The sequence below is a fragment of the Callospermophilus lateralis genome, chromosome 6 (assembly GCF_048772815.1).
Source record: "Callospermophilus lateralis isolate mCalLat2 chromosome 6, mCalLat2.hap1, whole genome shotgun sequence".
Taxonomy (NCBI): domain Eukaryota; kingdom Metazoa; phylum Chordata; class Mammalia; order Rodentia; family Sciuridae; genus Callospermophilus; species Callospermophilus lateralis.
This window is the reverse complement of record NC_135310.1, coordinates 15625200-15652907: the sequence shown is the minus strand read 5'-3', so window position 1 is coordinate 15652907 and position 27708 is coordinate 15625200. Positions and strand designations below refer to the sequence as shown.

At 41.0% G+C, this 27708-nt stretch overlaps 1 protein-coding gene and 1 pseudogene across 1 annotated transcript in view; one reads left to right on the top strand and one right to left on the bottom strand.

Moving 5' to 3' along the window:
* Window positions 1-27708, top strand: part of Ccdc170 (coiled-coil domain containing 170) — a 73118-nt gene that overhangs the window by 23917 nt on the left and 21493 nt on the right. Inside the window, exons 3-7 of the mRNA XM_076859413.2 lie at window positions 1115-1371; window positions 5564-5708; window positions 8483-8668; window positions 16667-16984; window positions 26807-27007. Coding sequence (XP_076715528.2) covers window positions 1115-1371; window positions 5564-5708; window positions 8483-8668; window positions 16667-16984; window positions 26807-27007 — 1107 coding nt within the window. The remainder of the gene's footprint in view (window positions 1-1114; window positions 1372-5563; window positions 5709-8482; window positions 8669-16666; window positions 16985-26806; window positions 27008-27708) is intronic.
* LOC143401634 (small ribosomal subunit protein uS17 pseudogene) lies at window positions 20603-24414 on the bottom strand (annotated as a pseudogene).

Here is a 27708-nt window from a genome sequence, read left to right as displayed (position 1 = left end):
GGCACCTGAGGACTTTGGGTTGAAGCTGCAAGGGCCTTGGGGAACTTTTAGCCTCTCTGGGAATTTTGTCCTTTACTGTGGATTGCTTGCAATCTGGCGCTTTAGAAGGGAAATCTGAATTCCTTTCTTATGGAAGCTTTGATTGGCTGGGGAAATTCTAGTAAGACATTTGGGGTCCACCTGCCCTCTAGGCTAGATCAGGTCTACAGTAGAGCTTTGAGTCTCCCTAGACTCATTCTGCTCCTAGCCTAGTGGTCTCTAGGGATCCAGGCTGGCCTGTGAGATAACAAGCAATCTCCCTGAGGCCGCCAGGACCCCCTGAATGATGTGTTGATACTGTGTGTGTGTGTGTGTGTGTGTGTGTGAGAGAGAGAGAGAGAGAGAGAGAGAGAGAGAGAGAGAAGGGGGGGATGTGTGCAAGTACACTTATAGTTCCAAAGAAATGCATTGCATTTATAAAATTTATCAAGTGTTCTTGTAGGAGAGACCTGACATCTTAGTTTGGTAGGATATGTACATTGATCAGCATTTTGATGCCAGAGAGCTCATAAAACTCAAAATGTCCCCATTTCATACAAATACAATAAGGATTTTCCTTTGCTCTCATATTTTTTTTTTTTGCAGAAATCTGAATGTTATTTTTTCACCCACAATTATGGTCCAGAAGGCTAGTAGAAGAAATATAGTGATATATCAAATAGTCTGTATTTATTTGAGAAATAGTTGTGGCTGTGAAATCACAGAGTGTGGCTTGTAGGTTCCTTGAATCATTGTTTATCAGAAGGAAAAACAGCAATACTGGATATAGAAAATGGGTTACTGCTGCAAAATATACTTATTACTTTTTGCAATCCCATCACAAATGTTTCCTGAATGAGACGAAATCAACCTAAGTCATTGTTCCATTGGTTTTGAAAAAGACAGAACATAAAGTCCATTATTAAAATATAATTTCCTACTTGAAATACAGATAGAAATATGAGAAAAAGAAATTAAACATGGATTAAGTCAAGAATAACAGTATAAGATTTTAAATTATGGTTTTGGATTTCTAACTGGTACTTAAATGGTATGCCAGTAGATTGCTTTATCTTTTTTTTGTTGTTGTTGTTAGCTTCGAGACCTGCGCGCCAAGATGCTTTCCAAAGAAGTTTCCTGTCAAGAGCTAAAGGCTGAAATGGAGAATTACAAAGAAAATAATGCCAGAAAATCATCTCTCCTCACCTCTTTGAGGGACAGAGTTCAAGAGCTAGAAGAAGAATCAGCTGCACTTTCTGCTTCTAAAATCAGAACGGAACTCACAGCTCACGCTGCAATCAAGGAGAATCAGGAGTTAATGAAGAGACTTGTGGAACTAGAGGAGAAATTACAGTAAGGATACTGCAATATGTTCTCAGTTTAGTGAGTGATCCACACTAGCTTTGGAGCAAGATATGTCTTTGAAAAAACTTCAAATATTTTGTATTATCTGACCATGAAACTCAATTAAAAAAAAACCCATATTATTAACCCCAGATATCTTTAGAGTCTTAAAAGCTTTTCCCTAGCTCTTTCCAAGTCTCATCAAGTGTCTCAACAAATACAAGATTGTCCTAAGCAGGGGTTTGTCCTATAGATGAAGCTTGCAAAAACACAGCATATGCAAAATGGGAAGATTTTCTCTAAGTAGAGGTTTAACCCTGAGGTGGCGGGCTAGTCTGCAGAGGGAGGCATTTACTCAGAAGCCAGTTTTTAAAATCCTGGAGCGCAACACTCTAGCTCCTGTCCTCCTCCTCTCCCACTTCCTGCAAAACTTCTCCAGTGCTTGTACGCCAGACCACCCAAACGTTCTTCGTTAGGTTTTATTACCAGTTTACACAGGACTCTCAAAAACCTAGATTTTTCCACACTTGGTTTCAGAAGGAGGTGATTATTAAGACAAAAGTGGGACCCAGTTGCTTCTAAAATATATTTTAAAAGTTCTATACAAGACTCCAATGTCTTTATTAATAAACTACATGATGTTTATTTTGCTTGTCCCATTTAAAAAAAATAAAGCAACACCCTAGCTCCTGTCCTCCTCCTCTCCCACTTCCTGCAAAACTTCTCCAATGCTTGTACACCATCATCACATCACCATCTCCAAGTGCTCTCCTCTCTCCTAGAGCTGCTCCACAGAATCACTCGTTTAGACCACCAGTGACTGCCCAGTGCAGGCTAAATGGTCAGCCTCACTTCGCTTGACCTGTCAGCAGCACATCAGTCACAGCCCGCCTTTCTCCTAGAGTCACTTTCTTCTGTTGGTCCGCAGGACATTGCACATTGCCCGTCTCCATTCTTATCCTCTCCTGTGGTTTCTTCTGCTGATTTCCTTCATCTCCTTGACTTCTAAATGCTGGAGTGCCTCAGGCTCAGTCTTCCAATCTCTTCTCATTTCTTTGTCATTTGGTGTCATGACTTTAAGCATGATCTAAGTGCTGGTGACACCCACATTTCTGTATCTAGCTTGAATCTCCTTCCACAACCCAAGGCCCACCATCTTACCCACATCTCTCCACCTGGTCCATCAGGCACCTCAAACTTAATGCGTCTAAAACTCTGCTCTTGATGTTCCCACACAATCCTTCTGCACAAATCTCCTTATTTTCTTCAAGGATGATTCCATTCTTCTAGTTGATCAGATCCAAAATCTTAATATCATCCTTGGTTCTATTTCTCTTTCATACTCATATTTGGTTCTTTAGCAATCCCAATCCTATCTACCTTCAAAGTGAACCTAAATTCTGACTGCTTCTGTGGTCACCCCAATAACTACTAGATATTGCATTAGACATTTGAAACATTAACACCCCACTCCTGATATTAATTTCTGTCTTAGTTTGAGGTGCTATAAAAATACCATAGACTGGCTTACACAGCAGATACTTATTCCTTTATAGTTCTGGAGGCTGAAAGTGTAAGGTCAAGGGCTGGACAGTTCATTGCCTGGTGAGAACCCACTTCCTGGTTTGCAGATGGATGCCTTCTTGTGGTGGAGAGAGGGACATTGGGTATCTCCTTCATGTCTCTAATCTTATTACCTGATTACCTCCCCAAGGCCCTGCCTCCGTATTTGTCATATTGGCGACTAGGGCTCAATGTATTAATTCTGGAGGACATAAACATTTAGTCCATAATAGTGGTTTGCTTGCTTCTGCCTACACCCCTGCAGCCAGGGTGATCCTGTTACAATACGAATTAGATCATGTCTGTCCTCAGCTCAGAGCTCTCTAGTGATTTCTTTTCTCACTGAGGACAAGGATATAGTAGTATTTTCTATGTCCTAACAGACCCATCCTAACCTGGTTTATTGCCTTTATCTCCTTTATTTATTTATTTACCTTAGATAACTGGCTTTTTTCTTTCTTTCTTTTTTTTTTTTTTTTTGTTTCTTGAACTTGACAGGTGTGATCCTACCCCAGGGTCTTTGCAACTGCTAATCATTCTGCCTAGAAGGCTCTTTTCCAGATGTTACATGGCTGCTTCCTTTAGGCCTTCACTCAGAAGGCTCCTTCCTACTGAAGCCTCCCAAAGTGCCACATCTGAAATTTTACCTGCTCACAATATTTCTTACCACCTTTCCTGCTTCATCTTTTCTCTGCAGTCCTTTTATAACTTACTGTAGGTTTCGCATATATTAATATTATGATTATTGTCCATCTTTCCAACTACAACATACACTCCATGAGGGCAAGGGTTCTTATCTGTTTTGTTTACCTACTGTCCTTTAGCATCATTAATAGGGCTTGGTGCATAGTACATGATCAATAAATGTTTATTAAATGAATAATAAAATGATGTATACTTATTGTAAAGTACCAAGAAGAAATTAAAAATTGCCTAAAACCTTATGGTTATCAAAAAGCTATAATTAACAATTTCTGAACAGATTTTCAGATAGTTGTACCCACATGACACCATGTAATATACTATTTTTACTGAATAGTATAATGTAGATATTTTAAAAAGTCATTATAATTTTTAAGAACCCATTTTATTCCATAGTCTGAAATATCTCAATTTATTCAACCAATTCCTTTTGCTTCCTGTAAACACTTAGGTTAGCACCATTAAAAAAATTACTACAAACCAATCTTAGAATGGGAAAGACAGTAAAATAAGTTGGACATAATTTTCCTATTTTCATATATGAATACATGACAAAGATAACTCCACATCATGCACAACCACAAGAATGGGAAGTTATATTCCAAGTATGTATGATATGTCAAAATACATTCAACTATCATGTATTACTAAAAAGAACAAATTAAAAAAAATAAACCCAGCTGTAATGAATGTCCATGAGCATTCATATTTTCACATTTATGTGATTATGTTCTTAGGGTAACTTCTGAGACTTTAGGAGGGTAGGTCAGGTAAAATGAAAATAGACGTGGACGTAGTTTAGAGAGTAAGATTGAAATCTTGGGGTTAATATACAGGATCATATATGCAAATCGATAAGAATCACAGTATTCACTGTGCCTTTCACAAATCTGAAAGACTGAGTAAATATTACCTTTCATATGCCCAAAATAAGAATTCAAAGATATATTGATGTTATTTTTTTTATTGTTACGTTTTTCTAAGTGAAAATACGATATACTTTTGAGTATATGCAATTACATGCTTTGTTAATCTTCAAATAGAGTGAAGAAATTGCAGTAAACACTCAACGTGGTGAAAAGGGAAAGCAATAATCATGTTCGTTGTCTAGGGTACTGAAAAAAATGGCACCGATTTACTGAAATGATTCTAATTTGCCTTTAATATGCATCTATTTTTTTCATGACCTCTAAGTCTTTAACATTTAAAGCATTAGAAATGGACCACACCATTTCAACAAACCTATCTGAAACTTGAAATAAAATATTCACAACAGGCTCCCAATCTCCTTATTTTTCTTGACTGGCCAATTACAACACTCTTCCCATACCGTAAAGATTCTCTGTGTGTGTGGAAACTAATCATGATTTTTGCTGGTGACTGACCGCTTCTGTCCTCCAAGGGTGGCCCATCCCCTCCTCCCTAGGCATATCTTATTACAGTTCTGCCTAGCTACGCCTGTGCCCCTATAGGTCACTTGAAAATGAAGTGAAGCTTGGTCTTCTAGAACCAATGCATTGGTGCTCTGCTTCTCTACAAGGTCCCAGTGGGGACCTGTGCTTGTGTGGGTGACGATCACACGTGGTAAAGAGTCCACTTGTGATCCAGAGGCCAGCCTCTGCTTCTGCAGATCCCAAAGGGTTGAGCAAAGGAGGAGGAATCCATTCCCCCAACCCCCGGCCTGTTACTAGGCCCGTGATGCCATAAGAATTTCTCTGCATTTGCAGAAATGCAAAGCATAGGTACCCAGAAGTTGCTTCCACGTTTCTCTGCCCCTCACAGGGCTTGATTGACAGCAATGTGCACTGGGTCCAGGGGCCTCTTTTGTGCTGAAAATAACAGTTATTTCCCACAGAGAGCTTCACTTCTGACGGGGTTTGATGAATGCTATCTTCTGTGGTGCTAAATCCCGGCTTATTTGTTTTTTGCCTGATAGAAAGTGTTCAAAGGAAAACGAGGAAAACAAGAAGCAAGTTTCGAAGCATAGCAGGAAACACGAAGAGTTTCTGATTCAACTTCATGATTCCTTGGATCCAGACAAGAGGAGCGAGAAGGCATCGGAAGAAGATTTGATTTTAAAGGTGTTGCAATGCAGACCAGAAAGACTGAAATTTAAGGGTCATTCTGACATGTGACATGAAAGGAGGTTCTGAGGTTGAGTCTGGACAGTGATGGGAGACCCGGACAGTAGCCCAAGCATAGCATTAATTAAGTGTGTGACGTGGGACAAATCATAGCATCACTGGGGCCTCAATTTTAAATTCTTCCTACCATTATTTGGGATTAATTATTCTCCAAAAGGGATGAATTATGTTGTCTAAAGTATATTTAGGTTTTCAAATACAGTTAATTATTCATATTGATGATACATATTAGGACCATGTTTGTTTTCTTTTAGTTACACACACATAAAACCAGATAGGTGTCATTTGGGGGACTTACTGAGTATACATTTAAGATTAATTCAAAAGTACTTTTAAAATTTTACATGAAAACCAAGCAATAAACATAGATGACTGTTAAGATGGGAATTACTGATACTAACTGAATAATCCTCTTGTCTCATAGTGGTTCATTTGGGTATCTCAAGGTATTTGAGTGCGCCTGGTCTCGTTGCTCATTGAGAAACCCTTCTGTTTCCTTGCATCCTGGCAGACTTCATCAGCCATTCTTAAAAGCCACCTTCCGGCTGTCTGCCAACCAGTCCCTCCAGTGTCCTCCCTGTAAGCTGTGAGAGGGTTCCACGAGGCTTTAGCACATATCCATTCACTGTTAGGTTTGGTAGCTAAGGATAGAGTCTGCCCAACACCCTCATGGGCTCTGGATGGCCTTTTCCTTCTACTGTGACTGATGTGTGACCAGGAGCTATGCTGTAAAAGTGTCCTTCACGCTGTGGTTTAGGGGCTGACCTTTCAATCCCCGTGCTGGGGAAAAGCAAAGGGAATTCAGAAGTTTCTTCTTTGTGAAATCCTTCCCTTCATCAAAGATCATCTCTAGGTGCTAATCTGGGTGGGTTAATCATGCCCTTTAATTTTCTGTATTCCTGATGCTTTGTCACCTGGGAGCTTGCTGACTCAGAAAAGACTGCCGCTGCCCCCAGGGTCAGCCGATTCCTAGAGTTGGTAAAGGACTCACTTGGGAACTTGGCTTTCCCATGAAAACTAACCAGCCCAGAGCCCATTACCCAATCACCTCCTAAGTCTGGCTCTTATACTCCCCGGGCCACTGTCCTTCTGCTCTCAATTTCCCAGGGCCAGATATCAGATGGCTCTGGACAGCCTCCACAGTTGCAGACACCAGAATTATTCAAACTAGCCAGTCCTAAGCCCGCTTACTCTACCTTGCCTTCTCCTTCCCGTGACCACCATGACAAAGAGTCTCTTGCCCATGTTCTTCCCACTGCTCCCTCTGCCTCCTGACTGGTTCTGAGGCTTTTCCAAGTAGCCCTGCATAGCATGGCATGTCTCTTCTTGGGAACCACAAGCAATGAACCCTCATTCCTACAGCAATTGTCACCTGGTCTGTTGGCCTCCCAGTGACTGAATAGTAATGGAACCTGTATTTCAAAACCAATAGTAGGACTCTGAAGTTTTAGCATCAGTTTTAGCACCCATCCTGAGTAGAAGCTCAGAAACAAATCTCTGGCCAGAGCAGGAAGTCTGGTGTCTTGAGCAAGACCACAGACTCACTAGGTGTTCCTCTGAGAAATGGAACAAAATCCCTCCCACTTCAAAGCTATTGCTTTGCTTTCACATGCCCCTGTAAACACATGTCACCAAACACTTCCAAGGATCCGTGGTGGAAAGGGAGGTACTCCTAATAACTTAATGACATTCATTCATCCATTTTATCAGTCCTCAGTGAGAGACAGGCGAGGCACCATTCAAGGTGCTGGGAATGTGGTCATGAGTGAGGCAAAGTTAATTCCATGCTCTCTTAGAGCTCTCTTTGTCATGGGGTAATGACGGTGAGGAGGTAAATAAGTAAATATAGAATATTGTCCTACATCGCTAAAGGTGCAGTGAAGAAAAACACATCAGGACGGAAGGCTAGAGAACAAAGCCTGTCAGCAGCCTGCGATGCTGGTTCAGGGAGACTGACCGAGGAATGGCCCTTGAAGTGAAGGATGTTGGGGAATGAGCATGCAAATATGAGAAAAAGTGTTCAAGGGGCAGGGACAGCACTGAGTTGGAAACAGTACTGTGTTGGCAAAGTGCTGAGGCTAAAAGGTGTGGCGCTTGCATGGCTGGGTGTGACTTGAAGGCTTGGCTTTTGCACCACCTATAGACATCCACCATAGGCTAATCCATCCCATAGGCTAATCCTAGCCCTGCATGATAATCAGAGTTTGAGTGTATTAAGTAGAATTTTCCTAGGTGCATATTAGGAGGATACTTTTCAAAATAGTTGTTCTGTTTCTTCTGTGTCTCCCCTGGTTCAGATGGTGCCTGGCTTGCAGTAGGTGTGAGCAGGTAGGCACTGAACGCAGCTCCTGGCTCCATTTCCTGCTGTGACCTCTGTGGAGCATCTCTGGCTTCCAGTGCTCAGAAGCCAGCGCCAGCCTCTGGCCACCAGTGTTCAGACGCCAGTGCTGATGCTTGCCCAGTGGACAAATTTTTGTCTCACTCCTGACATCCTTGTCTTGTGACCATGTTTTGAATACTTTTAATTTGCCCCTGGGCCTGCATCTAATGGCCCAGTTAGAGGCTGCCTTTGGAAATGTGAGCTTTCAAGTTCATTTAGGAATAACGTTTTTTACTGTTTTCATATGATCACGAAGTCCTTGGGCCCAGGCTGGAGAGAGTGGGTGAGGTTGTGAGTTTTTACGGGATGGATTTAATTGCTTTCTCTTCAGCTTAGAGAGCTGTGCAAGGAAATCACATTCGTGAAAGGGCAAATTGTTACTCTTGAAGAGTCTCTAAATGTCCATGAGATGGAGGCAAAAGCTAACAGAGAGACGATTGTGAGGCTGGCTTCAGAAGTCAACAGAGAGCAGAGGAAAACCGCCTCTTGGAAGGAGGAGAAAGACCAGCTGAACCAGGTAGGACGTGTGAAGTGTGTGTGCGCATCTGGGACCGCGTTTAAGAAACAGAGACGGAAAAGCCGTGTCAGACGAGGGCACCAGGGTCATGGACCACGATTCCAACGCTGCTCTCAGCAGGAGGTGTGGGGCGACGCCGGATTAAGTGACCTGAATAGGCCATTCAATATATATATATTTTTTCAGTTGGAAATAAGAAACAAAAAAAAAATACTTAAAAGTATAAAAGTAAAGACTCTGTAGAGAAGATGATTTATGTTAACTAGATTATAAGGATTTTTTAAAAATTTGTTTTGTTTTTTTGAACCAACAGGTAATACGTTTACAAGATAAAAAAAGAGTCTAATGTCCAAAAAGATATTCAGTGAAAACCCTTTCCCTACCCCTCTGCCCAGCTGCCCAGTTCTCCTAGGGGGGAACTGGCTACAATTTCCTCTGTGTACTTCTGGAAATAATTCTATGCACATGTATGCATACAACATGTAAGAGAAGATGTCTGTTATATGTAACATGTAATATGTATTTATTTTAAAAAATGGCAATATATTGCACAATAATATCAAGAAGGCAATGATGAATGATTTTTATATAATTTTGCATGCTTCATGGATCATATAAAACAGAGTCCTAGAAGTAGACTTGCTCTGTCAAAGGATATGGGTATCGTAATTTTGAGAGATATCGACAAAAGGAAGTAATTTCCTATTCTAATTTTTTTTTACATAATAAATTGCTAGATCTTTTAAAATTAGCTATAATCTATTTGAGCAAGAGAATTAATACCATGTTTAACGCCATATAACCCTTTAATTGTGATTTTTATGTTTTGTAATAAGAAATGAATTATTGGATGAATAATGACAATCTGCTTCCAAAAGCAGTAATGAGTGAGTGCAGTCAGTTACTACAAGTACACAGGAGGGCCAGGGGTGGTGGTGCATTCCTGTAATCCCAGCAGCTCAGGAGGCTGAGGTAGGAGGGTTGTAAGTTTGAGGCCAGCCTCAGTAACTTAGTAAGGCCTTAAGCAACTTAGTGAAGCCCTAAGTATCTTAGCGAGACCCTGTCTCAAAGTGAAAGATAAAAAGAGCTGGGGACGTGGCTCAGTAGTTAAGCAGCACTGGTTCAATACCCAGTAACGAAAAAGGCACAGAGGAGGAAACAAAATGGCCTTGGTAAAGAAGATGAAGTTTACAATGGAGTAATAAGTGGTGCCCCAAAAGAGTGTCCCCAGGAAGGGTGAAGACCCAGGCAGAAGAGAGGGTGTGACTTGGTCTGTGGGAGAAGGGGCCAGTTTCCCTGGGCCTTTCCTATCTATAGTGACTTTACTGCTGAGCAGAAGCGAGATGGGAAACTGGGGCGAGCCAGTGATCACAGTAAAGATAGTAATTTCTAATTCACCCCCAATTCCATGCATCAGCAAACCCTCTTACCATTGGTTTTCTTCTCTGACATTTCAACTAGGAACAAAAAGCCAAGACTCTATCATTGTCAACATCTTAGTCAGCTTGAGTGGCCATCACAAAATATCACAGAGTTGGTTGGTGACGTAGCTCCCAGGTATTGCACTTGCCTAGCTAGCATGTACAAGGCCCTGGGTTCGAGTCCCAGCACCACAAAAAAACCAAAGCAAAGCAAAGCACCACAAATTAGATTGCTTAAACAACAATTTTTTATCCCTTGTAGCCATTATACTATTTGAATTGTTTCTCTACATCCTGAAATTGTATTATCTCAGAAGTTGTATATTTTCTATTATACCACACTAGAAAGAAAATGATGTTAGATATTCCTTTATTGGTAACATTTAGTATGACTACAAATATCGTTAGTGTAATGATACATTTTTTCTTTTGCAGTTAAGTAAGATATCTGGAGTGTGTGTGACATTTATTAGTATGAGCTTAACAACTTTACCAATGATATTAGCATCCATCAAATCTTGTTTGGAATAACTATTAGGTCAGGTTGGCAATGTGGTAATATTCTAATTTTAACATTTGTCCTATTAATTAGCTGCTATTTTTCTGTAAAGAAAATATTTCCTTCTTTTTCTTTTCAATTCTATGGATGCATGGATTTTTTTTATTGTGTTACACTCAATTATTCTTTTTTGTTTTTCTGAATTCTCCAAATTTGTCCAGCTCCTTGTGACCTTGACTCTTTTAGTGTGTGTGTGTGTGTGTGTGTGTGTGTGTGTGTGTGTGTTTGGCATCAGGGATTGTACCCAAGGGTACTAACCACGGAGCCGCATCTCCAGCCCTTTTTTGTATTTTACTTAGAGACAGGGTGTCACTGAGTTGCTTAGGGCCTCGCTAAGTTGCTGATGCTGGCTTTGAATTCATGATCCTCCTACCTAACTCAGCCTCCTGAGACACTGGGATTATAGGCATGCACTGCCACATCTGGCTTCCTTTAGTGTTTAACCCTTCCACATTTTTAGAAAGAAGTTATCCCAGGGTCACTTGTAACTTTTAGTTTGCAAAACCAAAAAAGCCAATATCCTAAGGAGCTCTTATCATTTTATCAGGGAATGGTGCTTAGAAACCAATAGTGATGCTTTAAGTGTGCTCATTTATTGAACATTTACACTGTCATTGTGCTAAGTGCTCCGTGAGGCTATGTACTTGATCAGGTTCACATGGCTGTCACATGGCAAAGCTGGGACTAGAGCCCAGATTATCACATCACTGTCTCCGTCCATAAATCCCCTTTACACTGATAGTCACAGCTACGGTACGTATGAGTTTGACAGAAGACATTATTTATCAGTAAGTGGAACAATAATGTTAGCAGTTATGTAAATTTCCTCGGTGAGTAATTTCTAATTCAATTATAATAGTAGTTATTAAATTATCAAGTCTTGAAAATTAGAAAGAATGTAATCTTTATCTGTAAAATGCATCTCTGGAGTTTAGGAGTAGGAAATAAGAAAATGTGTTGTTAAAAAAAAAAAAAAAAACCAGAACTAATTCCTTTTCTTACATAAGTGTCTTTACTGGGAAAAGAGTGAGGCAATGTTGTTCAGACTTTGGGAACACATTCACTTTGGCTTGAGGTTCCTGCCAAAATAATAAAAATTGTAAAATAAAAATACAGGCAATAAAAAACTTGAGGTCTTTATAATAAAGTGCTCATTCACAGGATTATGACTCCAAAGATTTACTACTGAAAAACACGGTCAAGTGGTTTTACTGACATGTTAATGGCCTCAGGAAGAGTCTTCCTGGTGCTTTCTAAAGCTCTGTTTTGGAGATAGGAAACTTGTTTTATTAGTGAAGTCCAGCTGTACTGCAGAGCTAGAAGTAGCCACAGGGCTGGGGTGCTGTTTCTACAAACTCAACTTTTCTGATACGCTTCAAGACTCTACTTAAGTTACTTTATGAAAAGTTTGCATAAAAATCTGAGCAATTTCTCATATATATGATGAATATCTTATATGCAAATCTTTAATAGTTAAGATTTTTGCTTTTTTTTGTTGTTGTTGCTGGGAATTACATTCAGGACCTCATGAATGTTAAGCACATTTTCAACCACTGAGCTACACTCCACACATTGAAGTACTGTTTTATAAACTATCAAAGGTTAATATCTTTTCTTTTTATTATCTTAAAGAAAAAAAAATCCAACTTTGAGAAAAGTAGTCACTTTCCCTGCACAAGTTTACACAGTCACACTCACATTTCTTGTAGACTAATAGAAGTTAAAATTAATGGATTGGAAATTAGGCCTACACGTTGTATATCAAACAGCTCCTTTGCTTTCGCATTGTTCACATTTTCTTTACTTCTATTGAGTAGAATTAAAGTTAGGATGCCATACTGGTTTTTGGATTCAGGCTGGCCTGGGTTTGGTATGTTCTGTGTTTTTTGACTACTATCCTGTGGCTGAGCCGTGAAGCGGAAAAGCCGTAGAGGAACACAGCAGGTAGTTAAGAAGCTGAACTTGGGGATGGGGCTGTGGGGTTTTCTCCAGAATCATTTGACCATGTGATCTCAGGCATGTAGCTTTTCCTCTTTGGATCTGCTTTTTTTTTTTAAAAAAAAAATCTGTAAAATAGGAAAATAACTTAAGGTTCTATCTCTTATAACTATCGTTAGGATTAAATTGCACAAAGTCTTCTCTCAATATCCATGGGGGATTGGTTCCTGGACCTCTGGTGGATGCAAAATATAAAGATACTCAAATTTCTTCTATAAAATATGGTAGTATTTGTATATCACCTACTCATATCCTCCTGTGGACTTTAAATCAGCTCTAGTGTACTTCAAATGCCTAATAGAATGTAAAAGCAGAGTGGTCATACTATATTATTTAGGGAATAATGACAAGAAAAAGGTCAGTATGTGTTTAGTATAGATGCAGGTTTTTTTCCCCTTGAATATTTTTGATTTGAAGTTGGTTGAATGCACGGATGTGGAGGCTGTAGATGGACAGGGCCGACTGTTACATACAGTACTCAGCACATGTCTGGTACATGATTTACACTCAGTATTTTTATTTCTCTTTCCCAGTTATTTAGTTTTATCCAGAGTTTAAAATAAATATGGGATTGTTTGAAAAGTGCAGGCCTATGGAAATGTTCCTGGAATTGAGAAATGATTAGACAGGATATGTTACTAAAGAAATTAAGGGTCTCTTTACTCTTCTTAGAATCATAATGTTGGAAGTGACTGTCAAGTCATTTAGAGTCTAGACTGACTCTAGATAATAAGAATTGTCTTCATTGATTTATTCTGATTAATTAACTAACTGATTAATGAACTAACATAATTTTGCTGTTCTGGGGATTGAACCCAGGGCCTCACATACTCTAAGCAAGTTGTCTAAAGAATCATTTAAAAAATGTCTCTGACCAGCTAGAACTCCACGGGCAAGGAATTCACCACCCTTCCCTGAGGGCCAGCTCATCCGGTCAGTTGTAACTGTTTGGCTGTTGGGGTTGGAATCCTGTACTTCATATCTTCACCCTGGTTCTATCTTACTCCACAGAGGAAACGGAAATCCCTTCTTATGGCCACCCTTCAAGCGCTTAAAAGCATTTGTCATGGATTTTCAAGTCACTTCTGGTTAAACAGGCCCGTAGCTTCCAAATTCTTCTCACTTGGTCCTTCCTTCTCACCGTCTGTGAGGCTTGGGGGTTTCTACTCTCTGGGTGAGGAATTAAAATGAAAGTAGGCACTAAAGTAGTGCCTGCTCATAAAATTAAAGCTGTTCAAGGACTCTGAAGGACACTTAAATTTTTTTCGGTGGACACAACATCTTTATTTTATTTGTATGTGGTGCTGAGGATTGAACCCAGTGCTCCGTGCATGCCAGGCGAGTGTGTTACCACTTGAGCCACATCCCCAGCCCTCAATTGTGTTTTTAAAAGCACAAATCTTCAAAGGCTTTCGTCTATTAATGCAGATTCAGCCATTTAATTGGGAAGCTAAACTGAAGGCCTGAGTTGTATTATTTATAAATGCTTTTGTTAACAGTAATGGTGAAGGAGTCATTTGTTATTTCCAGCATTAATTGGACTGAACCTAAAGATTTGTTAATTATAAAAAGAATGTTTAAGTGACCAGCCTCACTGTCTGCATAGAGCCTGCCCTCATTTGCAAATGTGATGTCCTCTGGGGAGGTCAGCCCTGTTTTATGAGGAGGAAGCTACTTGTTTCTTGCTCTGTGTCAGTGTGATCTGACAGCAGTCCCCAGGTCCTGGCCAACAATGCCCATGTCACATTACTTCATGCCCTGTGCTTCAGTTTATCCTTGAGGTAGTCACGTAACCAGACTCCAGGTCGGTGGATGGCTCCTCATGGCCGGACAGGTAATTGCATTTGCAATCTGAGGACATCTATTTCCAGAAGGTCAGCCCAGTGCCCCTGAATCCAGGAATGATTAATCAGAGGCCTGGGGAGTGGCCTTCCCCAGGGTTTGTCACTAGCTCCTGTCCTGCATTTCATACAGAAATGGCTTGGAGTTCACTGGGCTGAAAGTGTCTAGAAAAAAAAAAAAAAAAAAAAATCAGCCTGCTACCAGGTACTGCTGTGTTTCATGATCACAAGTTACTTTCAGATTTTTATTAGGTATAAATGTGGGCACTCAGGTTTACAAAGAAGAAATGCTTTGGATTCGCTGGACTGTTATGGTGCTTGTTTCTAAGACAGTGAACAATAGTATGACCCTGGGTAGAAAAATTCCTCAACTAGTTTAGTTGTGTTTATTGGTCTCTTGGTATCAGCTGCCTCTTGATTAGTCTACTTTAAATTGGCAGGAAGTCCATGGCACTCAAGCAGCTGATATTTTTTTGTGTGTGTATTTTGAAGGCCTTTTGTAAATAATCAGTTACAAATAAAAGTTTGTTGACTATGGAAAATTCCTTTTGCCTTAGTTTTTTTTTTTTTTTTTAATTTTTATCAGAGATTGAACCCAGGGGCACTTAACCTCTGAGCCGCCATATCCCCAGCTCTTTTTAATATTTTATTTTGCAACAGGGTCTCCCTAAGTTGCTCAGGGCCATGTCTCGCCAAATTGCTGAGGCTGGTTTTGAACCTGCCTCCTGCCTCAGCCTTCCAATCTGCTGGGATTACAGACATGTGCCACTGCGCCTGGCAGTTTAGGGTCTCAGTTTTCTAAGCATACCTGAGATTGTTGTTTCTAAGTAAAAGGTGGCTGGACTGATCATCACTTATACTGATAATGGTTACTCCATCTGACCAAGTAAGCAGCCACCATGTTACCACTGGAAGAGCAATCGGTAACTTGCAAAAATACTGTATTTTTGATAAAGTGTCCTCAAATCTACTTTAGTGACCATGATTTAATTATCAGTGGGCTTTCTCTGCAGAGATGTCTAGTTTGCAAAGAGAAAGAGGAAACCAAGACCTTGAAAAGCAAGGCATTTTTCAAAGTAAGCTCCATGATGAGTTATTGCATCTCTGGAAAAGACAGCCTTCTTCTCTACCTACCTCTTATCTTTCAAATTGATGCTTGAGACTTACTTGATTTAAAAAAAAAAATCACCCCAAGAAAAATACTAAGATGTTCCTCCTAAATAGTAGGAACTAGTGTGTCAGCTAACCTTTTTCTGGTCTCCAAGTTGTTGTTAAAGATAAACAACATTTAAAACCAGCTCTAATGCAAAAGAAATGATTGTGTTTTAACTAGCAGGCTGAAGCATTTCCAGTTTGTTTAGGTGTACAGCCTGTGATTCAATGATACTATTTCTTCTTCTTCTTCTTCTTCTTCTTTTTTTTTTTTTTGCTTTTTTCCCTAAAATACTATTTTAAATTATATTTTTTTTTTGCCAGTTAATGAGGCAATATAATAGCAATACTGGTTAGTCAACTGCTTAATCTTATTTGTTATGAATCCATGTATTTTGGAACTGAATGTTAATAAGTGATTTAAAAATTAAAAGATACTCCTCTGGTGTCTCTTTGGATCATTCTAGATTATGTTGAATAGCAGCAGGTGCACAGGTAACCTTTTATATGCATTATATTTTTCTGAATCTAATATTATATTGCTTAAGATTATTTTTCTCAGTATGGCACTCATCTCCTCAACTTTTAATCCTCCCACCCATCAAATGGCTAGTTATTCCTGTCTTCTTTCTTCAGGTTCTGTCAATTTTCATCTTGTGTTTATGAGATAAGGGGATACACAGTCAATGAATAGTGAAAGAAACATCCAGGTCTTCTTTATGGAATGATGTTTTTACTGAGAATGCTAGTCTATTTTTAAGAATAGGATTAAAGAAGCATCTTTATTCAAATAATTTTTAATGCTTTAACCTTTACAATTATCAAATTGTAAAGGTTTGATCGTAAAGAAAAATTGTAAAAATTTCTCTTTATGAAGAGACATTAAGGAACTTGGAGTTAAAAAAGGAAACAGTATTTAACCTAACTCCTTGAAGTCTTCAGAAAGCAAGGTAAATGAATTGCTGTGGGCCCTGCAGGTGTACTCTGCTGACTGCTAATGGTAGTGTCTTCACTGTGATTATTTCAGGACTTGCTCAGTGCTATGGAGGCAAAAGAAGCTCTTGAAAGGGAGGTTAAGATCTTCCAAGAAAGGTTGCTCGCAGGCCAGCGGGCCTGGGATGCCTCGAAGCAGGAGCTGAGCCTCCTGAAGGAAAGCTCTTGTGAACTGGAGAAGAGTTTGAAGGTCAGTCGCCAGGTGGCCACAGCCTCTGAAAGCCAGAATGCCACCTTTAGGGAGAAGGTCGCCGGCCTCCTTACGGGCATATGGGGCATGACTGGGTCCACAGAGGATGCCATTTTGGAGAGGATTCAAGAAATGGGCAGCCAGGAAGAGAACGGGAGAAGGGTGAGTGTGAAACAGCTGCTTACAGGCTTCCTGAGAATAACAAACTCATCCCTGTAGCCTGTCCAATACCTGATTTGTATGAAGCAGTTAGAAGCATAGTTTATAGGGGTTGGGCCACTTTTAACTATAGACAGTACTTGGGAAGGCCCAGGAGTCACTCAAGTGACCGCTAACTGGGAAGTAAGTTCTGGAGTCAGACCTACCTGGCACTGACCCAATCTCTACCATATTCCCACTCTCGGACAGTGCGAGCTTGGGCCATCCTGAGATGATGGCTCCTGAGATTTTGTTTCCTTATCTCAGTGAGGGTTAGTGCAAGGCTCACAGTTCCTAATCCAAAACCCTGGGCCCAGTGTGCTTTTAAATTCAGATTTTTTTTTTTTCAGGGTTCAGAAAGAAAAGACAGTATATGGAAAGTCAGTAGATGCAACTGTGCACAGTCCCCCACAGGGGGTCTGCAGAGCCCCGTCACCTGCCACCTTCCTATCACTTCATACCTGTGAGCTACTGGAGTGGGTGGGATGAATGGAGGCACTGAAGAGCCACATGTCACTTCAGATCAGGGTTTGCTGCTCCACTGGGTCAGGTCAGGCCAGCTCTGTCAGCAAATAAATTAGGAACAACCCTGCATTTTGGAATTGCACATAAGGAGTTCTAGACCTGTAACAGTATTTGCCAAATAAGGTTATTTTTTAAGTTATAAGATTCGATGGAAAAAATTGTTATGAAGTCCTTAACACACTGTCTGGCAAATCATAGAAATCAATCTTAACTATTGCTGCTCCCTCTACCTCTTCCTCCTCCCTCCTCTGTCTTGGTGCCCAGAAGAGTCTTTTAGGAGACCTAGTTACCAAATGGAGAAAGGGCTTAATTAATTAATATCCACGGTGGAAGCACATTTAATTTTGTCATCATTCATCTATCAACAATTCTCTGTAAAGCTTTACTTACCAGAGTTAACTTCAGCACAGCTCTTTAAATGATCATCCAATCAAAATTACTGAAGTTGTAATTAATGAGATGTTAAAGTAAATGATGTCCAAATTTTATGTACAGTTCCACTATGGACTATTTCTTCTGTTGGTGCCATAGTCATTCAAAAGGAGAAATGCACTTTTCCGTTTTTTATTGTTAGTAAGAATCTCAGTGATAACTAATTCAAAGCTCAGGGTTGCGTCCTCCTCTGGCATCCTCCCATTTCTCCTCTCCTTATATCTTGCTCTTGGTATCCACTGTTTTATTCTCTATCTTTGGCCTCTCCCACCTTTTTAAAGATTCTGCAAATAAGTGAGATCATGTAATTTTTTTTTTCTGTGCCTGGTTTATTTCACTTAGCATACTGTTCTCCAGATCCATCCATGACTGTGGGAGATGACGGGTATGTTAATTTCTTTCTAATATAGCAACCATTTTAATATATATGAATCTTATAACATCATTTTGTATGCCTTAAACATACATAAACATTTGAAAAACCAAATTCAGGATTATATTTGTAAATTTCCCGTAACAATCCAAAAATTTAAATTACCTTGAAAAAGTCTCCGAAATTCAAAATACTCTTGAAGGAGTAATTAGGGCTCCCCTGGCTACTTGCAGTATTCTCTTTGTGGATATAAAATGTTCATACTCACTCAGACATTGCTGGTGGGGCTGCAAGTTGGTACAACCACTATGGAAAGCAGTATGGAGATTGTTCAGAACACTTGGAATGGAACCATTTTACCCAATTATCCCATTCCTTGGTTAATAGCCAAAGGACTTAAAATCAGCACACTACAGTGACACAGTCACATCAATGTTTCTAGCAGCCCAATTTACAATAGCTAAACTATGGAACCAACTTAGGCATCCTTCAAGAGATGAATGCATAAAGAAAATGTGGTATATATACATGATGGAATATTACTCAGACTTAAAGAAGAATGAAATCATGGCATTTTCTGGTAAATAGACAGAGCTGGAGAATATCATGCTAAGTGAAATAAGCTAAACCCAAAGAACCAAAGGCCAAATGTTTTCTCTGATATGCAGATGCTAATTCACAATATGGGGGCAGGTTAGGGAAGAATAGAGGTACTTTGGATTAGAGAGAAGGGAGTGCAGGGAGGGGAGGAGGTATGGGGATAAGAAAGATAGTAGAATGAATCAGACATTATTACCCTCTTGTATATATGTCTACATGACCAGTGTGACTCTACATCATGTACAACCAGAAGAATGAGAAGTTTTACTCCATTTATGTATGATGGATCAAAATGCATTCTATTGTCATGTATAAATATTTAGAACAACTAACAAACACACACACACACACACACACACACACACACACACACACACACAAACAAATGTTCATACATAGAACGCTCCTTGGCTAACCTCCACCCTGGAAAGCATATGAATCTCTAAGAGAAACTCAGTTTTTCTTGTGATTCAATTTACACAGAAATACTTCATCGAGAAAGGAAATTATTTACAAGCTTGAGAAAAACTTTATGAAGTTATTAACGGTAATAAATGTGTTTCAATAGCCAAAGGTTTTTTCCATTTATTTGACTGATTTCCCTCTGTATTTCCAATCCTGTCCCCCAAATCTATTTTAATTCTGGCATGTGAAACATGACGTACAATTGTCAGCATGATGTGTATGTTTATTTTCCAAAGCAAAATGGTTTAAATTGGTTAAGCCTAATGTGCCTCCCCCACTCCCCATAAAAATTAGAATGATTCAGAATCTTTTTAGTGCCTTTGTCTGCCTTTCCTACCCTGTAATTTTTTTCAATAGCTGTTCTTCCTATTTAAAAGCCTGAAATCAAGCATATAGCTGGTGTCTTGTGTGACTCATCTTCAAGTAAAATCAGGAGAAAATGGATTTGGTACATTGTCTCAGAAATGTTTTTGGAGAATGGGAGCTTTACACATTGATGAATCTGTTTGTTGGGGAGGCTGCACCCCCCACCAGCTGCTGTGTCTACACTGATGTGGAGGCTCCACAGTGGGTGCAGGCTTGGCCTGCCCATCTCGCCCCCTCAGGTCCACTCCTACCTGCTGAATGGTGCTTTTCATGTCACCCCTTGGCTACCCATTTTCTCTCTCCTGTATTTGCAGTTCTTGGTAGAACTGAGGACACCACCCACACTTCTTCAGGAAGTCATTTCTACTTGTTCCTTGAATTTCTGCTTCTGGCAAAATTTAATTTTCTTTTTAAAAGCTTTTCTGTATCTTGGAGCAGGGTTGCTCAGCCTTGGCATTACTGACATTTTGGACCAAATAATCTTTGCTGTTCTGTGCACTGTAGGGTGATTAGTAGTTTCCCTGGCTTCTACCCACAAGACACCATTATCATCCCCTCCCCAACTGTGACAATCACTGGTGTCTCCAACCAATATCAAATGTCCACTTCCTTACAGGAACAGTCTACAGCCAGCTTCCCAGAAATCCTAAATGAGTTTTTTTTTTTTTTTTTTTTTTTTTTTTTGTGGTGCTGGGGATCAAACCTAGGCCTTGTGCATATGAGGCAAGAGGTCTATTACTGAGCCACATCCCCAGCCTGAGTTTTTTTTTTTTTTTTTTAATTAAGTCTATTTTGTTTGGGAAGTGGGCGGGAATCCAGCTTCAGAACTTCTGGAAGAACTTCTTGGTGCCAGCAGCCTTGATGTCCTGAAGTACGTTGAAGTGCACTCTCTTGCTCAAGGGCCTGCACGCTGGTTCATGGTGACAAAGTCGTCAATCTGGGCATCCCTGAAACAGCTGGAAGACAGGTGCTCAGACATGTTCTTGTGGCACTTCTCACAGTGACTGCACTTGCAGACGGAGCGGAGACGGTCCCTGCAGATCTTAGGGCCCTCAGTGTCTCCATCTTAGCCTCCAGGCCAGCCAGGATCTGCCGTTGGATGGAACTAGGAACAGTGGAGGGGCACTTCCTGCCAATACAGGTGCCCTCCGTGGCCTCGCTGGGTGTCTTGAAGGCCAGACCAATATTCTGGTAGTATCAAGGGGGTTTCTTCTTCCTAGTTTCTCCCCGCAGGACCCTCTTCTTGTTTGGAAAGATGGTTGGCTGATTTTGGTAGGCCCGCTCCATCTGAATGTCTGCCGTCTTCTCAGCTGCCTGAAATAAAAGAACCTAAATGAGTTAATGAATTTTCTTTTTTACTTTTTTTTTTTTTTGGTGGTGTTGGGGAATTGAACCCCAGGGCCTTGTGTATGTGAGGCAATCACTCTACCAACTGAGCTATACCCCCAGTCCTCTAAATGAATTTTAAGATACTATTTAGCTTTGAAATTTCAGGATGCTATAGCAGATATTTATGAAATAGTGATTCCCACAATGGCAGATAGTTGTAACATTTTTAGATTTTTACTTTAGAATTTAAATTAGAAGCAAATTTTTTCCCTACTTTGAGGTGTTTACTAACTGACTGGTCATCTGGATGAGAACTGATTGAAAATAGAGCAGATATGACCATGATCAATTGTTTGTAATTTCTTAAAGACAAATTCATGCAAGCTGGGCATGGTAGGGCATACCTGTAATCCCAATGGCTTGGGAGGCTGAGGCAGGAGCTTTGAAAGTTCAATGTCAGCCTCAGCGACTTAGAGAGTTCCTCAACAATGTAGCAAGACCCTGCCTCAAAAAAAAAAAAAAAAAAAAAAAAAAAGTAAGAAAGGGCTGGGTATGTGGCTCAGGGGTTAAGTACCCAGGTTCACGCAAGTTCATACACCTTGACCTGGACAGCCTTTTTGCTCTGCATTAGGCAAACCTAAGGCTTTACTTCCTTCGCTGGAAAGAGTCTTATTCTGGGGGCTCTGTGGGCATTGTGGAGACCCAGCTTGAAGCCCTAAAGAGCCTGGGATGCGCTCCTTGACCCACCTACTTCTTCTGGTCTCAGAGCCCAGTCCTTGCTGGTGTCACCTGTTCCTGCTCTGTTCTTACCCTGTGATATGGTTTGGATGTGAGGTGTCCCCCAGAAGCTCACCGTGCAAGAAGGTTCAGAGGAGAAATGATTGGGCTGTGTATTAACCCAGTCAGTGATTTCATCCCCCATGGGGATTACCTGAGGGGTAACTGACGTGGTAGGGTGTGGCTGGAGGAGGTGGGAATTGGGGTGTGGCTTTGGTGTGAATATTTGTACCTGGAGTCTCTCCCTGCTTCCTGATCACCCTGTGAGCAGCCTCCCTCTGCCACACTCTCCTGCCATGACGTACAACCTCACCTCGAGCCCCGAGGAAAGGAGCCAGCCTTCTATGGACTAAGACCTCTGAAACCCTGAGCCCTCAAATGAACTCTTCCTCCTCTACAGTTGTTCTGGTCAGATTCTCCAGTCACAGCAGCAAAAAGCTGACTAAAACATCCCGTGTCACCTACTAAAGCCAACATGTTTCCAGAAGTGCCAGGTGATTTCTGGTGATGCTTCATTGTATGAAACTGTGTTCCACGGTCACCCCTGGCTACAAGGGCATCTGAGCAGACACAAGTTCAGCTTTCCCGGCCTCTCTAATGGTATTTGATTCCTAGAGCTGCCGTAACAAAGTACCACTAACTGGGTGAACTAAACAACAGATTTTTTTTTTTCTTCTTTTGGTTCTGGAGGTTAGAAATCTGAAATCCAGGTGTTGGCAGGTCTGTGAAGACTCTGTTCCATTCATCTCACCTAGCTCTCGATGGCTCAGGCCTACCTTGACTTTAGGATGATATTCTCCCTTGACTTATATTTTTCTGCATATCTGACTTTGTGTCCAAATTTCCCCTTTTAATAAAGACATGGGCCAAAGTGAATTGGATCCTAAGGTAATGACTTCATTCAAATTTTATGATTTCTGTAAAGAGCTTGTTTTCAAAATAAGGCCATATTCGAGGTACTGGGGTACCTGGGGATGGTGCCCCACAAAAGTGGTCATGAACTAAATGGAGTGGGTAGAGTTAAGGAAATTTGACTTAAGTACCTGGCACCTGATAACTTATTTTATATATTTCCTAAGTGAACACTGAATCTTGGATAATCAACAAGAGTTGTTTATGTCCAGAGGCACTGGTGCCTAAGTGACCCGGTAGCTTTCCTTACTTAGAGACCTTCTGTTTTTGCTTACTTGAGTCTCCGAGCAAAATGCCTCTCTGATGAAATCAACAAATCCTTGTCCTTGGAAAGTGAATTACCTCTGTTAGGGCGTTATGACTTCACTTTCAAACCCGGTTCTGCTGCCTCTTGAAGCAGAGTTTACTACAGTGTCTTTTTTTTTTTTGGTTGTTGTTGTTGTTTAAAAACCAGGGGTACCTGTTCTTTGTGAGACCCACCCCCATTTCCTACACCTCTAGGTGGAAATCCCAGGCACCTTCTGTCGCAGGGACTCTCAGGTGTATGTTAACAGACGACACAAGAAAAAAGGAAGAGGGAAAAGCTTATTGACTCTAGATTTTTTTTTGGTGTGAAAAGCAACACATGTTTACAGTTTGGGTGGGATACATATGTTCCCCCAGACACCGGCATTTGATGTTCCTAAGAACTATGTCAGATGGGAATGTTAATTTATTTGATTACAGTTTTGTCAATTTAGTTCTGAAAAAACCCAGTGGTGCCAAATGGGGGCTGACACAGAAATAAACCTATGAAGCAACGTTTCGTACCCAGGGGAGTGTGGGGAAGTCTTCGGATGTTGGTGGCCCCCCGCCAATCCGAAATCCTGGGCAAGGTAACCAGGTGGATTCTGCACCGTTTAACCGTCTCATATTAGTGGTCTTAGAAATCATACTATGTGAAGTCTCCAGGGTTCCTTGGAATACCACTGGGTCCACACAGGGTCAAGATGCTGGTGGGATCCTCTTACCTTTGATTTGAAAATATTTGTCCCTCCCAGAAAGACTTCTAGTTGATAAGAAAGAAAAAAGACTCCACAGTTGAAAACAGATTGAGAAACATGACATAGGACGATTTCTGAAATGTGCTTTACCTCTTTAAGGCAAGGGTGTATGATTAGCTGAATCCATGCCTTGGAGCAGAAATATGGGCTGGGCCAAGTTGTAACTTCCTTAGGGTGTGAGACAGGTCTGATCTTGGTGCAATAGAAGTTGTGTGCTTCGCTTGCAAGGTGACCTACAGAAAAAAATGACTACAGAGTCCCTAAGATGTGGCCTCCCTGGGAAGCTGGTTCAAATTGTTTAAGGTTTGACATTTTTCTGCACAATAGGAGATGTGGCTTTAAGCTGGACTGCAAGTAGGCAGTGAGTCTTTCTGCTACTCAAATTTGTTACTCAAATTATCTAAATTGGCTCCTTTAATCATCTCTGAGTTTCAGAGAGGTTAATGACTTGCTTCAGGAAACATGCTGGTAAACAGTTCAGAGCGACTGGGAATCAGGGCTATCTGACTCCAAAGCTCCCGCCCCACAGTGTGGTCCACATTGAAGATGTCTGCTTCCTCCTTCAAGGTCATTATCACTCCCTAGTCCACTTCCTGTTGCTGCTCAGTGTCGTCTTCAGGATGGAGTCCTCCCTGGCTGATTTCCAGGGAGCCTCTGCTTTCTTCCGGCGAGGTCCGCTGCCAGCCCACACAGCTGAGTGCACACTTCTCCCTCCGCATCTGTTTCCTCTGTGGTTTTGTCCTCTATGCTGGGTCACTGGTGAGATAGGAGAAGTGTTGAAGGCTCCTCACGTGGGAGAGTTACTCCCTCCTGGAGCCTAGAGTCAAGCCACATCTCCTGTGGTGCAGAAATTGTCAGATCAGTCGGGGCAGGCAATGGCCACAGGAGGCAGATTTAAAAGGGCCGCTGAACAGGCTTTATTGAGATATCACTCCTGGGCGGAACTCGATCAGACCCACAGAGGGGACAGGGGAAGGGTCTGAGGAGAAACCGCGTGGAAGTTCGACCGGACTGGACTTTTATGGGGCTTACAGCGGGAAGGGAAGGGCTTGGGACAGGAAAAGGTGTCTCTAGGGTCCCTTGCCCCCTTGGAGTTGGTCAGGGGAGTTGGCTGAACTCCAGGATTGGCCAGGGCGTCCTGCTGATTGACAGGCGTTAGTCAGGAGATCTGGCTGATTGACAGGCGTTTCCGCGGGCATCTGATTGATGTTTTTTTCCGGTACGGGCTGCTTTGTTCTAAGTTGCCACTAAGTCGCCACCAAGTCGCCACCAAGTCGCCTCACCGACCTAACAGAAATGTGCTTCAAACCTTGAACAGCATGAACCAGCTTCCTGGGGATGTGGCATCTTGAGGACCTTGTTTCATGGACATTTTTCTGTAGGTGACTTCACGTGGTGTACCAGGGAGAACACACCGTTTCTCTTGCATTAGTATCAGATCTATTGTTATTTGTGGAGAGCCACGGCCCAGTCAGAATGACGCCTGGCATTTGCCAGAGGGAATGTTTGAAGGGTGACGCCAGCGAACCACTGAGATGATGATTTGAGTTAAGCTATATATAATTGCTGTGATGCTGGATTGATTGTATTGTATATTTGACCTTTACTGTCGGGCAATAGGGCGGCTCTTGCTGCCTCTGGCGCCCGCTACTTTGGAGTTCTCGCGGGGATTCCTGGAGAGTTCCTGTTGGTTGGGGAAGTTCCGGAGGAGGGATTTCCGGTGGGTGGTGTTCCTGGAAGGCCCACGTGGGTGGCCTTCCCGGGAGTGCGGATAATAAAGGAGTTCCTGTTTTGAACCTCCAAGTGCCTGGTGGCCACCAGACTGCGGCAGTTATTAAGTACCAAGAGTAGAAAATATAAAATGAAGTATCTCCAGAGCCTCAGATTCTGTAGTGACATCAAGAATTTCCTCGGGAAATCTTTCCTTGAATGTGGCTCTGTGCAGCTCACCACCAAACATCTAAGCCCCCACATAAATAGAAAATTAAGTGAATAATAGGCCCGAAACTCTGAAGGCTATAGAAACACTGGATTAGAGAGTTTAGAGTGCATATAGTTTAACCTTCCCCCTGGATCCCATCAGTTCATCCTGTAACAAATGGTCACGACTTCTGGCCATCTCCAATGACTGGAAACCCACCGCCTGATGGGGAGTGTAAAAAGAATTTAAGTAAATGATAACACATTCTCTGGATTAATTCTTAATATAGTCACTAAAATATTGAGAATTTTGAATGTCATGAGAAATTTAAGATACAACTAGGTAAAAACAAAGAAAGCTGCATATGTGATATAATTTCAGCTACATTTTAATAATATGTAACAACTTATTTAAGAATATCAGTGTTGTTTCCTCTAGGTGGTGAAATCAGAGATTTTTTGTTTGTTTATTTATACTTTTTTTGTGCTTAACAAATGTTTTATAATGCGCATGTGTTACTGTTATTATTTTGGGATGGGGAAAATTTTCCCCTTGAATGGATGTGGAATTCCTTCTCCAATTTATACTTGTTGGTCCTCTATGGAGGCTCTGAGGCAACTTGGATCATATCTGATTGTTCTTCCACATAATAGACGTCCAAAAAAGCTGAAGGGAGCTTAAAGTTCTTCTTGCCTTTCAACATGGTTGTTTATAGACAGGCAAGCAGAAGCTTTTTTTTTTTTTTTAATTTAGACTTTAAAAACTGAAATAGTCGAGATTGCTTACCCTACAGAACAACATGTAAATATCTACTATTTTTTTTCTCTTTCCTCTTCCAAAGTAAAATATCAAAAGAAAACAAATACATTGCCCAAGCCTTCTGGGTTGTATTGAATTCAACATCTTATGAAACTAGTTGATTTAATTTTTACAAAGAATCTAGAAGTGGGTGTCATTAATAGTTAGGCTGCTGGGCTGAGCTGGATTTTAACACTTTGTTGCATCTAAAACAAGGCTTATCCTGGTTGTGGCTCTGTTTCCAGATGGTCTCCCAGCTTGAAGCACAAAGAGCAGAGCTTGTGGAACAGTTGGGAAAGGTGTCTGAGTCTCACCAGGAAGCTCTCCAGAGAGCCCACAAGGCAGAAGACAAGTTGGAGACTCTTCAGGGTCAGCTGACACACCTGGAAGGAGAGCTGGTTTCTGCAGATGTTTTACGAGATAACTTGAATTTTGAGAAACAAAAAGTAATGACCCCAGGGGACGTCCATGGGTGGTAGCATCTGTTGCATTCTAAAAATTTTACCTGAGAATATTCTGAATTTTGCAATACTTAGACTGATTATGACTTGGGTCATGAGCAAATTTCAAGGAACACTGAATCTCTTCCTATTGTTTAGAACTTCTTTGATCCGAATTAATTCAATTAAACTCATATTTTCTGAATGCCTATTATATATGAGGCCTTAAGGTTTGGGGGCAGTTAAAGTATGAATAATACATAGTCTCAGAATTCAGTCGAGGAGACAGACCTTCAGATAATTTGCTGTGCCCTAGACTGTGTATGTGTTATATAAAAGTTGTATTACATTAATATAGTGGTTAATATAGTGTTGTAGGCACTTCTGGGTAAAGAGAGTTTACAGGAGAAGAGATAACTAAGTGCATCTTTGCAGGATAAGAAGGATTGTAGTGGTGAGAAGGGGCTGATAGAGGAAGCAGTTTGAACAAGGGCACAAAATCTTTGAAGTGCTGTATTCACAGAATGCAGAGTGGTTGGTTAATCCTTATGGCTGGACCATGGCATTCTAAGCAGGGCTATGGCAAGAGACAAGACTGGAATGGCTTAGATGATAAAGACTGAGCATCTGTATTCTGTAGACTGTAAAAGTGGAATAAATGGTTGTGAGCATAATTGTACAGGCATGTGCTTCATCACAATGATTTA